Source organism: Calonectris borealis, chromosome 12, assembly GCF_964195595.1.
Source record: "Calonectris borealis chromosome 12, bCalBor7.hap1.2, whole genome shotgun sequence".
NCBI classification, from domain to species: domain Eukaryota; kingdom Metazoa; phylum Chordata; class Aves; order Procellariiformes; family Procellariidae; genus Calonectris; species Calonectris borealis.
In genome coordinates this window covers 162228-177863 of record NC_134323.1, presented here as the reverse complement: position 1 = coordinate 177863, position 15636 = coordinate 162228, and the positions used below count along the sequence as shown (strand labels likewise).

The 15636-nt window shown below is 56.7% G+C and overlaps 2 protein-coding genes across 3 annotated transcripts; one reads left to right on the top strand and one right to left on the bottom strand.

Annotated features, from left to right (window-relative positions):
• The first annotated feature begins 1096 nt into the window (after positions 1 to 1096).
• On the top strand, positions 1097 to 9424 carry CFAP263 (cilia and flagella associated protein 263). 2 transcript variants are annotated; one of them, XM_075160700.1, is made up of 9 exons: positions 1097 to 1175; positions 1676 to 1802; positions 3170 to 3331; positions 4346 to 4501; positions 4933 to 5013; positions 5565 to 5720; positions 6380 to 6487; positions 7046 to 7201; positions 8703 to 9078. In XM_075160700.1, exons 1-9 carry the CDS (start codon positions 1111 to 1113, stop codon positions 8763 to 8765), a joined length of 1074 nt encoding a protein of 357 aa, XP_075016801.1. In that variant the 5' UTR covers positions 1097 to 1110; the 3' UTR covers positions 8766 to 9078. The 2 variants fall into 2 exon arrangements, with proteins under 2 accessions (XP_075016801.1, XP_075016800.1); XM_075160699.1 differs by having other exon boundaries at positions 1100 to 1175; positions 7043 to 7201; positions 8703 to 9424.
• Positions 9425 to 9611: 187 nt separating this feature from the next.
• On the bottom strand, positions 9612 to 11871 carry PRSS54 (serine protease 54). Its single transcript, XM_075161177.1, is given in 5 exon segments — positions 9612 to 9737; positions 10037 to 10128; positions 10704 to 11343; positions 11530 to 11633; positions 11832 to 11871. Coding segments are annotated over 5 exon segments (1002 nt in total).
• Positions 11872 to 15636: the final 3765 nt, after the last annotated feature.

Here is a 15636-nt window from a genome sequence, read left to right as displayed (position 1 = left end):
GTCCCATGTCCCCCCATGTCCCCATGCCCCCTGCCCATGTCCCCGTGTCCCTGTCCCCCCAAGTCACATGTCCCATGTCCCCCCATGTCCCCATGCCCCCTGTCCATGTCCCCCTGTGTCCCTGTCCCCCCAAGTCACATGTCCCATGTCCCCCCATGTCCCCATGCCCCCTGTCCATGTCCCCCTGTGTCCCTGTCCCCCCATGTCACATGTCCCATGTCCCCCCATGTCCCCATGCCCCCTGTCCATGTCCCCCTGTGTCCCTGTCCGCCCATGTCACATGTCCCATGTCCCCCCATGTCCCCATGCCCCCTGTCCATGTCCCCCTGTGTCCCTGTCCCCCCAAGTCACATGTCCCATGTCCCCCCATGTCCCCATGCCCCCTGTCCATGTCCCCCTGTGTCCCTGTCCCCCCAAGTCACATGTCCCATGTCCCCCCATGTCCCCATGCCCCCTGTCCATGTCCCCCTGTGTCTCTGTCCCCCCATGTCACATGTCCCATGTCCCCCCATGTCCCCATGCCCCCTGTCCATGTCCCCCTGTGTCCCTGTCCGCCCATGTCACATGTCCCATGTCCCCCCATGTCCCCATGCCCCCTGTCCATGTCCCCCTGTGTCCCTGTCCCCCCAAGTCACATGTCCCATGTCCCCCCATGTCCCCATGCCCCCTGTCCATGTCCCCCTGTGTCCCTGTCCCCCCATGTCACATGTCCCATGTCCCCCCATGTCCCCATGCCCCCTGTCCACATCCCCCTGTGTCCCTGTCCCCCCATGTCACATGTCCCATGTCCCCCCATGTCCCCATGCCCCCTGTTCCATGTGGTCTGTGTCCCTTGTGTCCCCCTGTGTCCCATGTGTCCCCATGTCCCCCTGGGCCCGTGTCCCGTGTCCTCCCACATCCCATGCCTCCTGTCCCCATGTCCCATGTCCGCCCCTGTCCCCGTGTCACCCCTGTATCCCGTGCCCCCATCCCTGTGTCCCCCCCGTGTGTCCCTGTGTTCCCATGTCCCCCCGTGTCCCCCCGCGTCCCGTGTCCCCCCCGCCCTGCCGTGCCCCTGCCCGCCGCCCGGCCGGCAACGCGCGCCGGCCCCGCCGTTGCCAGGAGACGGCCATGGCGGAGCGGGGCCTGGCGGCGCTGCCGCTGCCGCAGCTCCGGGCGCAGCTGCGGGAAGCGCGGTACCGGCGGCCGGGCGGGGATGGGGGTCTTCGGGCTGCGGGGCCCTGCTGGGGGCGGCAGGGGCCGGGCCGGGCCTGCGGACGCCGCTGGGCCTTAACCCCCGGCAGGGCCGGGCCAGGCCGGGCCGGGCCGGGCAGGGCAGGGCAGGGCCGGGCAGGGTGCCCTCGGCTGCCCCGCGCTGGGCACCATCCCCAGAGGCCGCGGTGGTCCGGCTGGGCCACGGGTGCCGGCTCGCCGTGGTCGGGGCCTGGAGCCAGGCTGCCCGCTTTCCCGCCCCAGACCCCGGGCAGGACCCGGTGCCCCAGGCTCTGCCGCCTGCTTCGGGTCCGGGAAGGAGCGGGTCTGGCGGAGCCCCTGTGTCCCGCTGGGCTGACCTCAGGCCCTCCCTCCCCTTTCGGGCTGGCCGCTGTGCCCTGCGGTTGCCTGTTCTGGCTCAGCCGCTCCCTGACGCGGTGCTTAGCTCGGCCGAGGGCTCAGCCCGACCCCCTCCTCCTCGCAGCCACGCCAATGCCCTGCTCCGAACTGAGGCGGAAATGTTTGAGAAGTGGTACCATAAGATGGAGCCGTGTGGCCCGTCGCTCCGGCTGCTGTCCGAGACGCTCGATGCCCCACCGGAGCTGACGCAGGTACTGCTCCGGAGCCAGGGCAGCAGCTGCGTGGCTGCAGGTACTGGGTTTTCGGGTCTGGCTGCCGCCTTGCTGCATAGAGCCGTGACCCTTCCTCCCTTTGCAGCTGCTCTGACCTCCCGATCTCAGCGCTCATCTGACAGGAGGTCAGCAGGCAAGCTCCTCCGTTTGAAACGTGATGAAGAAAGTTCCCCAACAGCCCTCTGCACTTGGGCTTCACAGTGATGAGCCCTTAACCTAGACACTTGCTTGCAAAAAGGTGCTGCTGGTCTTGTAGGTGTAAGAGTTCAGGCTGCCTTGCTGTTCTTGCACTCAGTGTAAAGGCCAGGCTGCCTTCTCATTTCTCCTCCTCCAGCTGATGCTGTCTCTTCCCTGTGTGACAGCACTGTGTCCTCCTGAACAGCGAGTGCCAGGGAGATCTGGAATGAGGTAACCCCCCACACAACATAATTTGAAGTAGAAGTTAAACAAATAGGGAGGCTGGTGCCAAGAAAGCAGGAGGCTTGCCCAAGGCTGTGCCGGGTCTCTGATGGGACGCTCTGCTCCTCTCCTCCCTCCTGGGGAAGTTCAAGTGGGCTCAGACCTGTGTGCATCCATACTTGGGTACCTCTGCTGAGTGTGTGTTGCTCTCTTCCTTCTTGCTGGAGCCGTGAACAGGCTTTGGGAGCAGAGTTTTACCTCCTGGCCCGAACGTCACCTTTTCACCAGAGACACAGTGAACTCTAAACCCTTTGTGGTGGAGCTCCTTTCAGCCAGCGTCCCGCACGGGGTTTTAGCGCCTGCCTGAGTCCAAAGTAGCTGCTTTCTGGTTAGTCCCAGACAGAGCCCTTAGAAACTTTGCCTTTGGCCAGGTGGGCACTTGCCCTCTGCAAAGCAGTGTCTGCCTCGCTGTGTCCCCACAGCACTGGGAATTGCTCCCGAGTGGTGTCGGTTCTTCCGAGAGCATACTCCAGCCTGCCTGTGCTGCAGGAAGCTCAGTTCCTCAGGGTGTCTGACCCAGGCAGTGGTAGGAGACCCCGTCTGTCCTACACAACAATTAGCATCTTCACTACAAAGAGGTGTTTTACCTGCCCACATGAAGCTGTCACCTTGGCTTTAACCTCTAGCCCTGGATTTGCCTCTTGAATTGAACTGAAAGTGCTTGCGTTAGGAGGGTTTTGTGGGTGTATGACAGGACAGATGGGGTCAGCCCCAATGTGGCCCTGAATTACCTCTGCTCTGGAGGGGCCTCCTTGTCCTTGCTGTAAGCTGGAATCCTGCTAACGTGACTGTTGAGATTATTTTCTTTTTGAATACAAGAAAGTGCAGCAACAGTTGGCCAGTGCTGGCTTTCTAATGGCATCTGCGTTGTTCCTTGGTTGTTGCAGACACGTGGCAGGTACAAATCCAAGTTGCATGGTGCAACGGACTATTTTGTAGGCCTGACAGTGGAGCAGAAATGTGAGCTGGCTGAGCGGGAGCTGACTGAGATGAAGGATGAGATTCAGAGGATGAAGGAGGACTCGGAGCAGACCTTGCAGAACTTTGAGGTATGGCTCTCCAAGGTGTCAAAAAGTCTTGTTACTTCTCACACCTCTTTCAATGTGCCATCCCTGGCAGTGGAGACAGACTTGCTTGGTGAGGGCTGTCATAGCAGAGCTATGAGTGGTCCTGAGTTGAGAATGGGAGCCAGAACTGTCCTCTCACCTCACCCCTTTCTTGAAGGCAAGTACACCAACAGAGGTCAGAGGTGCCCGGTCTCTAAAGATGAATCTTATTATGGCAGGTGAGGGGAAGATTTTTAGGTAGAGAAGCTCAGATCTGCTGTGTGAGATGAAGAAGTCAACGCTCGAAAGGAAAATCTCCTTTTTGTCAGCTTCTTGAAGGTGTGCCCTTTGTGCCAGACATATTTTTCATTCTAGCAGCTCTCAGAAGCTTCCTGATTTGGCTGGACTCCCTGCAGTCCTCTCTGGGGTCTGCTTTTCCACTGTCTCTGGGATTTCTTCAGAGCACGCTGAAGAAGTCTCCGAGACTGCATTCCTGCTGCAGGCTCCTTGTGGCTGCATGACCATCTCCGCCTGCTCTGTGCTGGCTGCCAACACCTCCTCCTAGCCGAGATGCTCAGGAGTTTTTGGGGAAGGAGAGACCTCTGCATTTGGTTCAGACCACTGATGCTGCCTGCAGTGGCCAGGAGAGGTGAAGCAGGCAGCCCATCTCTCTCATGTGGCCATATGCAGTAAACAAAGGGTGGTAATTTTTTGTCTTGTGTTGGCTTAGTCAGACTGGCAATGTTTGTAGGTCAGGATGGAGTGACAGATGTTGAAGCTCAGGCACGTGAGAGATTTTTTTTCTTGTTCTTTTTGAGTCAGTGAAGTAGCAGGGCTGTGTGAGCCTGCACCACGTGCCCCAAGCTGCACAGGGTGAAACTCAGTGCTCCCACAGGAGAAATGCTAATAACACCAGCAGAGACCATGCCTGGTCCTTTCCAGTGTTCTCTGTTCCCAAAGCTCTTTGAATAAGGGAAGTTAGCACCTCTTGACTGTTACGTGACTTTATTTCTACAGGCAGTCATAGAAGAAGCAGATGTTTGGTGGACTGATGTTAAGAAAGCCATCAGTGACTTTGAGAAAGACATCATCAGCACCATCTCCAGCAAGAAAGGGAGTATCGTAGCTTCTGAGAAGCTGCTGAGATACATGGAGGAGAAGAACCGCCAGAGGGTCAGTGCATCATGGCAAATTTTGAGGCTGGTCTGTCATCTAAGTATGTTGGTTAGGGAAAATCCTAGTTCCCATACTCCTGTGTGGCCTACGTCACGTTTTCAGACTGTCTTAGCAAGTCTTTTTGGACAGCCCTTGTCACGCTTGTCAGTCGGTGAGTAGCCCAGGTGCTCAGCAGGCTGCTGAGCTGCAACACAGCTGTGAGCACAGATGATGCAGGGCCCTTAGCAGAGCCTGGGAAAGTGCACGGCCATGCCCCCACATTTCGGGCAGGGTGATGCTGACCCGCGTTTCTCACTGGGCTCCTTTCTAAGCCAGCAGTGAATGCTGCAGTGCGGATGAGATGAATGGGAACCGCACCATAAGGAGTGGGGTCTGGGTGCTTTTTCTCCTCCCAGGCTCTTCCACTATAATCTGCTGTCTTTCTTTAGGATCTGCTGAGAGAGAAGTTGCGCTTAAAAAATTATTTGCTCAAGGGTTACAAGAAGAAGCTGCAGCAGCAGCTCAGGCAGGTGCGTACAGCAGTTGAGGAGAAGCAGGGACTAGATGGCCCCTTGAAGAATGAAAGGAGTACAGCCCAGTGCAGATGCAGGACTTGTTCTGTGTAGAGATGCGTGGCCCTCCTTCTACTCCCCTTTCTCCTTTGCTTCTGGCCTTGCTGCCTTTGTCAAAGAGCATTGTCATCTGCCCAAGTTCAGGCCTGGCACATGTCTGCGTGCATGGGATGAGACCAGAATTCTCACAGAGTGGAAGCTGGCAGATCTCTTTGTGCCCTGGAAAAGACGTATGGCGGATCAGAGCAGTTCCCTGGGGACTGGCTGCTGCTAACATGGCAGGAGCCTTGCCAGAGGGGACCTGTCTGCACTGCTTGGACCCTCTAAGCTAGGACACAGAGCACAGGCTCAGTGGCACGCTGTGTCTTGCATTTCTCCCCGAGCCCCAGGTTTGCAGCCAGGCTGAAGACCCTGTTCTTTAGGTCTGCTTTCCCAACAGAGCAAAGCTGTCTTACTTGGGATGCAGCTTTGGTCAGCAACCTACAGCTCTGCTTCCTTGGGGTTTGCAGAAGGAGCAGATGGGAGAGACACTCCGTGAGGTCCGTTTGCAGCAGCTGCAGGTTAGAAATGCCCAGTACCAGGAGAAGATTGATGAGAAGAACCAGGAGCTGCTGCAGCTAAAACTGACCTCAGGGAAGACTGTCCAAGTCCTCAACTTCTATAAAGTGAGTGAACCTCCCAGCACCTCCGTTTTGCCTTTCTTCTGTTTCCGAGGGTCACACATGAGCGCTTGCATCCTTCCCTTTCTCAGTCAGAGGATGCCGAACACCTCTCTGCCTTCCCACTGACTTAGCAGTTCAGCTGGGAGGTTTGCCTGACAACACACCAAGAGCAGCGATGCCCTCATTCATGTTTGGCTGCAGCCTGATGATGGGGTTCATGCTTTGCAGCATGGTTATTTTACACCCCAGGGGAAAATTCCAGTAGGAAAGAGCTTTAGTGCTGACAGGTGCACAGGAAAATACATTTTTTACATAACCTATGGCATCTGAAAAAATGTCATGAGCTGCAGCCGTCACTCTGAGTCTCTGCTTTTATCAGTGAAAAGTGCTTCTCAGCTGGGTCTATTTGCTTCTCTGCGATCAGCCGTTCTGTCTGGGTTAGTCCTAAACCCCGGCTGCTGAGCTGCAGTGTGACACAGAGGACATAAGGAAGCAGTAGCTGCGTGACCAGGGCATGATGCTGCCTTCTGCAGGGGACGAGCAGCGCCGCAGAGCTCCCACACCACCAGCTGAGACCAAGCTGGAGGAGTAGAGGGGTGGCTTTGCAGGTGGCTGGGAGCTGCCACTGCGCCCGCTGATGCTCTCCTGCTCTCACCTTCCAGAGGAAGCTGCAGGATGCCCTGGTAACATCCACATCTCTGATGAAAGGCATCTGCCAGAGGAAGGAGCTGCTGGGGAAAATTGAAAGAGAAGCTGCTCTGGTGGAAGAGGTAAGAGAGCAATTTGGGAGGCCCTGAGACTTCACTAGGGAGGACTCTTTTGAGGTACTTTTTGTGGTATATTGGATACCGATGCCCATTCGAGGCCCAGCAATGAGCTGCATACCTGTGTGCCCTTCTGGGGCTTAAGCAAGACCCAGGGCTCCTGCCGGTGCCAGTGAGCATGGGCAGGTTTGCAGAACAGGCCATGTTGTGAATTTTGGCCCTGGCTCCACAGGGACCTGCCACTGGCTTCTTGAAATTCTGTTTCCATGAACTTTTCATCAGCAGTGTCCTCCCCAGGGAGAAGTGGCACTGCTGTCATACCCATCTGGGGTATGTCCCCCCCCACCGGCGGGGACACCACAGCTTCTGGAAGCGGGTTCAAGGGGCTCCCTAGCAGTACCGCCTGGCAGGGGTGGAGGCACTGGTGGCTGCATCCCACTGCTCCCCCACACTGCCGGGGGTTTAATTTATCCTGCCTGCTTGCTTCCCTGGAGGACTGGCCACGAGCTGGCAGAGGGACATTTCCTGGGACCTCCTTGCCCTCTGTCCCTATTCCTCCAGCAGCAACGAGCTGAAGCTGAGAGTGTGAATTGGCAGCTGCGGAAGCAGCTTTCAGACTACAGCGTCCCCCCTGTGCTGAGTTACGTGCAGAAGAAGATGGCTGTTACCGACCTCGAAAACAGCCTCAAGGCTTGGGAGAGGAAGGTGGCAGTTGCCGAGGTGAGCGAGACCGGGCTGGGTGTGCAGGAGCCCGGACGTGTGCCAGCCGCGTGCTGGGTCCTGGTGGAGCCGCATCTGTGCCTGCCCACCTGCAGCCGCCCTGGGCACCAGAGCGCTCACTCCTGACTCGCCAGGAAGCCGTGTGAGAGTTCTCCCATGGCGGTTTCACTGGTGCCTGGCAGAGCCGGAGGCTCTTCCTGTTTACGGGGCAGCGATCGCTCCCTACCCCGAGGACGGGGGCTGAATTTTAATGACTGAGCTCAGAGGGGAAGCCAAGGCAAAGACACAGCTTGTAATTTGACAGGAAGCACCATCGGGCTGTTGCTATACTGAAACCTGACGTGTGTAAGGAGAAGGGGACGTATGGCAGCCTGATATGTTTCTGGCTCTGCATATGCAGCCTGCACCAGCCTTTTCCAGCGCCCTTGATCGCTCCCCAGTGTTTGTAGTCCTCTTTGATAATCTCAGGCATTTCTTACTCACTTGTGTCTTGACTCTTCCCTGATAAGGGAAGGCTAGCCGAGATCCAAACATGAGTTCGTGGCAAAGTTGCAAGAATATCTTTGACTCTCCTCCTCCCGACCCAATTCCTGCAGCCTGGGAGGAGATGGAGAGATAACACAGAGGAGCGTAGTCAAGGCCTGGAGGTAGCAGGACATGTCTGTATCCCTGCCCCGTGCAGGATGTCTGTGTGCATAGCAGTGTGGGTTGAATGGGACGGATAGTGTGGTCCTGTGCCTTGACACCCTGTTCGTCCTCAAGTGGAGATGGGCTTATCTGTTGTTGGGACGGGGAAGGCTCTGGGCTTGCGCCTGTCCAGCACGCCAGTCCGCAATGGACAGGGCTTATGTGGTCCAGCCTTTCTCAGAGGTCAGAAGTGTGTGGATTTGGGCTTGACCCATCAGTGCCAGTGCTGTAAGTTCAGAAATACGGGTCCGGCGCTGGCTGTCCCAGAGCTGGTGGGCAGCCTGCCTGCAGGCCTGTCTTTGCACAAGCAGATCCCTTCTCCCCCAGCTGCTCCCCTTGACCAGGAGACCCAGGCTCTGGCTTGCATGGTGTCTATGTAGCAGTGCCCAGAGTCCTGCCAGCCTCTGGGAGCTGGCGAGCAGCGAGGGCTTAAGGGGCTAAGGAAGAAACCTTGTAGTTGTCCCTGGGATGAGAGTGAGGCTATAAACCTGTTTTCTTTGCCGGCCCCTCTGTGGCAGGGCATGTCCAACACCCCTGCTGCCATGCAAGGGGCTGTAGGTTTCTATACAGTGCTGTTGTCTGGGGTCTCCAGGCTTCCTGTGGCATTCAGAGGAGAAACCAAAGCTGGTGTAGACCTCCAGGAGCTCTCCTCAGCGTGCCACAGCGAGCACCGATCTCAGGTGGGAGCAGGGGGGGATGAAGGGGCAAGCAATACAGCCGGACAAGCCAGGCTAGATTCCAGCCTTGCAGCTTTCTCCACAACATATCACTGCTCTCTGAACATATTAAGGCCTTCTCCTTTCTCCTCTTGCAGATGTCCTTGCAAAGCTACCGCAGAGCATGGAACCAGGTCAAGATGTCTGGTAACCAGCACTAGGCTTGTCGGATGCTGCAAGGCAGGCAGTGGAAGCTGCAGAAGGAGCCAACTCTGTGGGGAAGTTTGCTGTCAAGTGCGTAAATGTGGCACCCTGCAAGCTGCCGTGAGATGAAACCACTTCTGCATGAAATGATAAAGAAACCCATGGCTCTGTTGTGAGGCCACCTCTTTGGTCTGTCCCAGCATGTGCTGGCTTCCACCAGGCTCTGCTGCCTGGCCCCTCCGCAGGCTCTGCTAGCTCAGCCAGCTCTGCTCTGGGTGCTCCCCCCTCCCTCCATCACCACAAGCAGTTATTCTCTGGTGATCAAATCTGACATGTTCACAGGAACTGTCCTTTCTCTCTGGGCAAGCCCTGGTGATCACTTAATGCAGGAGGAACCAGTGGGGATTCCCTAGGAGACGTGGGAGTTCAACGTGTCCGAGCGTGCACTGACAATAGAAAAGAGCAGAGCAGTGTGAGCATATAGGGCAAACCATGGCATGCGTGAACCAAGCAGGCTTTCTGATCGCAAAAGGATACTTTATTTACCTAAAGAAACAGAACAGCAAGAAGGGAGCAGCTACCCCTTTCCCAAGCACCTGGGGCAAGTGTAAGTGTCTCTTGGAGATTGGAAACATTTTCCCACTGCAGGAGTTACAAATCATCTTAGATGGCCCAGCCTTAGATGTGTTCAGGTCTGTCTTTCTCTTCTTGGGGTTGAAACCAACTTCCTGAAATATCCTCACTGCTGGTCTGGAAGCCTCTTCCCTGTCTTTGGGTGGAGCCTGCAGATCAGCTCGCGCCCTGACTAGCGTGGGGAGTGCGGGAGGTCCTGTCCTCTCGGTGGTGGCCAAGATCCAGTCACTCTAGTAGGACACTGGGGTGTACCGGAACGGTCCGTAGCATCCCATGCTGCCCTCACTGAGAATGCCTTTAAGGACCCATTTCTCAGTCCCTCCAATCTGGCACATGACGGGGTTGCCAGCATCACCCTTTTGAGAGACAAAAAAGGCAGGGTTGTGTCTCAGCAGTATCCCTCCCGCCATCGCTGTCGGTGGCTGCGGACTCCAGCGGGGTGAGAGGAGGGCAGATCGCAGCAGTTCAGTCCTTTACCATCACTGGCAGCAAAGCACCACTGATGCAGGGGGTGGCTGCCTTTGGGCTGACGATGTCCCTATGTGCCCCAGGTGAAGTGACCGGCATCGCTCCCTCTGGCTGCCCGTGCCCCCATCAGCCCAGCCTCACGCCTGATCCTTTGGAATGTACCACAGGGAACCCCTCTCGGTTTTGCCTCCGGAGCATCTTTGACCCTGGCCACATCAAAGGCCATTGGAGGCCCCGGCAGCAGGAGAGGTCCAGGGACCAGGAGCAGCACCCGCAGGCCTGCAGGGAGACCGTCACCCTGCAGCTAATGCAGAGACGGGTGTCACACATTCAGACAGTCTCCCACGCCTGCTATTTGCAAGCTGCGCGGAAGGAATCTTTTCCTGTAAGGACTGAGCAGGAGAAGCCCAACAAGTGTTTTGGCTGCTCTCCCAGCCTGGAGTCGGAGACGAGCAGAACGGAGAGGCGGCAGTTTGGCTAAATGTCTGCCTGGTCTGGGTTGGCGCTCTGTGTCCCTTACCAAACAGCCTGCGGCTTTGTCAGCGTCCCTGTGGCTGCAGCATGCGGTTGCAGCGATCCTTTTCAGCGGGCAGGGATCCACGTCCACCACAGAGAGCATCCTCAGGAAGTCGCTGCAGCACTTTCCCCTGCCTGGTCGAGGGACCACCGTGAGCCTGTGGCTCTGGGCAGTCCCTGGCCTTCAAAAAACACTTATGGGTGACCAGTGGGTGCTTCTTCCTCCCAGGAGAAGCCCTGTTCCCCTTCCTCCCATCGGGGCTGTTGGCAGCAGGGAGTGGGAAGACGGCTCTCTGCCCTGCTGGAGGGAGCTCTTTGCTGCAGGAGCTGGGAGTTACCTGCAGTGGGATGGATCCAGCCCGAGACCCAGCAGTTCACGAGGTCTGAGGCAGAGAGGCTCCCATGGGGGAAGCAGATGGGCTGAACAATGCTGCTGAACTCCAGTGGGGCGGCTGTACTGAGCAGAGCGACATTGTTGTAGAGCGTCACCTCATCAAAGTCCTTGAGGGGGATGACAGAGCTCATTGAATACCGGGGCTGGTCCTCCCATCGCCTCTTCATGGCGCTCAGCCCAACCAAGGCCAGCGCCTGCTGCCTGCGGGGGGTGGACGGAGAGGACTGGGTGCAAGGAAAAGCCTGGGGCAAACTCTGCCTGCCCCCACTTTGACTAAAGGATGCTCACCCAGCTGCTGGGCAGCGACAAGACCCTCCTGAGCACTGGGAGGTGGTCTTATTCCCTGCTGATTCCCAAGGGATTCCTGGGGTGACGCAGGGTCCCTCACAGGGCACAGACCTGTTCCGCAGGCTGGATGCGGTGCTGAGGATCCAGTGCTCGTTCAGGATGGAGCCAAAGGCCAGGAGGTTGCGCTGTGTGTCCTGCAGTGCCACCACCCACAGGAACTGGTCTGTGGCCACAAACTCCTGCACTGATCCCCAGGGGGACGGGCTGGCCTGGATCCCACAGGCTGCAGGGAAACAGGGAGCGTGTCACGGGGTGCGCCTGGCCCTATGCTCTCCTGCCGCCCTCCTCTTGCCCCTTGCTGCTGTCCCGAGCTTTGACCTTGCCTGGAACAGATGCCAGCATCACCCAGGCTCGCTCACCCACAGCGCCGAGCTGGTGGCATGGCGTGCGGTGCGTGAGGGTCAGATCACGCCACCTCTCACCTGAGGCTGGGGTGGCACAGAGACACAGCAGCATGAGGCTTCGCACTGCCCCAGCCAGACAAAGAGCTGGGGCTGGGGAGCCAGGGCCCCCCTTCTCTGCCCGCCTGCGGGGAGACGGGGAGTCAGTGTGCTGGGTGCCAGCCGGCAGCCAGCCCGGAGGGGGTTGATGTGCCCATGCTGAGCGCGCCGGGCCAGTTCCTCGCCCTGGTACGTGGGCGCTGCATGTCCCAAGCACCCTGGCAGTGGGCAGGGACACAGGGAAACCCAATGGGCCCATCCCCAGCTCCCCAGCTCCCACCCACTCTCCACAGGCCTCATCCTGCTGTTCTCTGCCTGCTCCATCACGCCCTGCCGGCCTCATGCTGCCTCCCCTGCTCAGCACCCCGATGCTGCCACGGTGCCCAGCAGCAGGATGCGGGCACAAGCTGCTCTGTGAGCTCACCGTCGCTGTGGCGGCTCGCGGGACCCTGCTGGCATTCCTGCACAGTGGAGGGGGGCTGTTGGAGGCTCTTGCAGCGCATCTGCCTGCACAGAAAGGATCTCTGAGGCATAGCTCCTCCTGCCCTGGGCGCTGCTGGATGGTTTCTGCCTGGCACAGCCTGTCCGGCCCAGGAGCTTCCTTTCTGTGGGTCCACTGGTGTCTCTGCCCACCCCGGTCCCACTTGCAGGGAGAAGCAAGGGCAGCAGGAGGCAGGAGGAGCTCTGGTGCTGCTTAAGGGGATTTAGAAAAAACTGAAGGACCCCAAAGTGCATGGGGGTGGTGGTTAGGGAACCTGGAGGGTAGCAGGAGCTGTTACAGGGGCACGACCAGGCTACAGCTGCCCGCAGCTGGGCTTTCCTGCGGGGAGGTCCCAGTGGGGTCAAGAAGTTCCTTCCTAGCTCATGAAAGGCCAAGTGTGTCTTTAGAGAGCAGGACAGAAAAGGTGGGATGGTATGAGAGCTTTGAAAACTCCTTCTTTCCATCAAGGATGAGAAAACTGTTGAGAAAGAGAAATTACAGTACCCCCTGTATGCACTGATTAATAGCCACAGGTGAGAGGAGCTGGCGAGAGGCAGAAAGCAAAGGCACTGGGGCTCCTGGAGGGCTGACACACTCCCAGCACGTTATCCCTGGATCGCTCTTCTCCCCGGTGAGGCGTGCGGTGGCTGTGGATGCACATGCCCAGACCAACCCCTTGGGTGTCCTCTGCAATACTGGGGATAAGGATGGCCGAAGGGAAGGGAAACGGTGGTGGGAGAAGACTGGAGGGAAATCCGAGTGCTTTTGTTTAAACCTGCGTACAGACTAGGGCACATCAGCTAGACTGATTTCTTCCCAGCATCTGAATGCATGTTTATTATACGCAGAATTAGCACAGGCAGGGTCCATGCCATGGCATGTTTAGGACAGGGGCATCCCAGGGAAACCTTGGATGGTTTTTTCATGGTTGTCTTCTTCTCCCTAGATATAGCCAATCCTGCATGTAGGAAATTCAGTACTCGCTCTGTGTTCCTGCAATAACTCTGTTAGTGCTTATCTGTCCCACCAAAAAGGGCCTTTCGTGTGTATTATCCCTGGCTCTTGTGATGTTGTGTTTGAAATGCCGTAGGAATCAGCTGGGAGGCAGCTGATGATCCCAAGGCCCGTTTGTAGTTGATCTGTGCCAAAAGGGGCCACTTAACCCTGCAAGAGCCAGGAAAATATCTCTGAGAGGTGGGTTTCACCCTGCCCTCCCCATAGGGGTGCCAATCGGTGGCTGGTCCCCAATCACCAGCTGGGCTGTTCCGCTATGATGCCGGTGTCTCCACAAACAGAATGTTTCCAAAGGTGATGCTGGCAGCTGACAGTGACAGTGCTTGAGCCGGAGGTGCCTGGCACCTGACTCACTGTGAGCACAACTTGACTTATTTCATGTTATCCGGATCCACAGGGGTCAAAGCCAACCTGCATGAGAGCAGGTGATGCTGGAACCATGACCAGCTGGGTCAGCCAGCTTGGTGACACCAGTCCCTTCCCACTTTGCAGGTCTCAGAGGAGGTCAGCACTGCCAAAGAAGCATGACCTCCATGGCAGCTCTCACCGGCAGTGCAGGACCCTCCCCGAGCCCAGCCCAAGCCTCTTTCTTTGCCCAAAGGACCAGCTGCCTCCTTGCCACTGCTGCTGGGAGGTGGGCACCTCTCGTGAGGAACTGGGGCCTCCCAGCAGCCTGGCTGCAACCTCGGAACTAATAAGTTTTAAGCCTCGTGGTTAATGAAGCCGGCCTGACTCTGCATGGAGACAAAGCCCAAAGCCTGCCTCCAGCTCTGCCCACAGCAAGCTGAACACGGCGCTTCTGTGAGCTTGCACAAAGCCTCCCTTGTGCAGGAGGGGATCCAGCCAAACAAATGATCTCCTTGGCTGCGGTCTCCCAGTGCTCCATCATTTGTATTATTTGCTGGATTGTTCCCACTATCAGGGAAAATTTAACAAGTAAAAGCATCTGATAAAAATCTATTGACCGCAGTAAAACACCAACCCAGCCAAACCAGTCCGTACAGCACGACCTTGCAGCCTTTGAGACACGTTCATTCAGTTTACTACCTAGAAAAACAAATGCTGTGTGGTACTTGCAACACCGCCAGTGCGAAGGCTTTGATTAAAGCTTGTGTTACCAAAGCGCAGCGAGATGTTTGAGAGCCAAGTGCTGCTTCCTTCCCCAAGCCCGGTTCCCTGTTGTGCAACGACATGTCTCTGAAGTCATCCCCTTGGCATTTTGTGCTTCTCCTTTTGAGTTTCCAGATCACACTGCTCCCCTTACTGCCGGCCTTAGCGCTAAGGTCCCAACTCCTGGCTTCTGGTGACAGCCTGAAGTGCTGGGTGCCCAGCAGGAACGATGCACCTTGTCTTTGCTGAGGAACTCTGCAAGAAAACAACTTTTGGCCACTGGTGCCTTCAAGTCTTACAGGATTACTCACAGGTGGTTCAAATCTTGCCTTGGAGACAAATCTTTCCTTGTAAGGTAAGACTGTAAGACTTCCAGTGCGGCGATGGATGGTTTTGGTTCTGTGCTGGAGGCAGCAGATGCAACGGAGACTCACATGGCGAAGGCATGCACGGCCTGGATGGATCAGGTACTCGCACGCACGGCCACCAGCACGTTCCTCTTGGTTGAATTCATTTCAGCAGATAGCGAGCACGCGTGAGCAAATCCATCTAACACCCAGAGGCGATGGTGTTTGCCATCCTCAGAGAAGGTGGCCTCGGACTGTGCGGCCAGTAGTGAATGACTCCAGGCAAGTAGAGCTATTGCACAGGAGATCTGCTGCACAGCTTACTTAGCCAGCTCCATGGCTTCAATACATCGTTGGATGGGAACCTTGCTTTTTTATCAAAGCACACATGGAGACTGTTGAGGGTGCTGCCTGCAGCAGCTGTGGCAGGGCACTGCTCCCTGGCGTAACCCACGGTGCCCTGGTGCACGGGCTGTAGCAGCTCAGTGGAGCCATTTGGCCGGAGTTTGCATGGAGCAGCCTGGTGATGGAGAGGGCACCAAGTGACCCAAGAGACATTTTGCGAATTGGCTCGATACCTTTTGAAGGACACTGGAATCAGTGGACCCTTAAAATCCTTTCCAGTCCTGTCCCACATGAAATCCCTCCCTCCCAATAAGAACAGAGGATAGCAAATAAAAAGAGAGGGAAGGTATTAAGAAAACCAAGGCAGAAGAGGAAGTGTCTGAGGAGGCCTTTGTTCAATGCTATAACAACGGTGCAAAGAGCTGATTCAAGATAAACCCACCTTGCTGGCTCAGATTTGCCCACATGTCAGTGGGCTAATGTTTCACTGGGAGGTTTTACCCCACATCAGGTATCAGCCACCCTTCAGCCATTTACACATCAGAAGTGACCAAGAAACAGATCCTTGCAGCTCTTACAACTCCGCTCAACTCCCCCACCTTCCCTATGGACTGACACCAACCTGCAATTCTTTATTTTTCTCTGTGTAGCCAGATGGGAGTTTTACAGCCTCGGTAGATTCTTCCGTACTAAGAATAAGGGTACTTCAAACCTGGGGTTGTATTGCCAGCTATGCTTTGTGTAGAAAGGAAGGCAGAAAGTAGAGGGCAACTAGGTTCTGGGCCGGTCAGA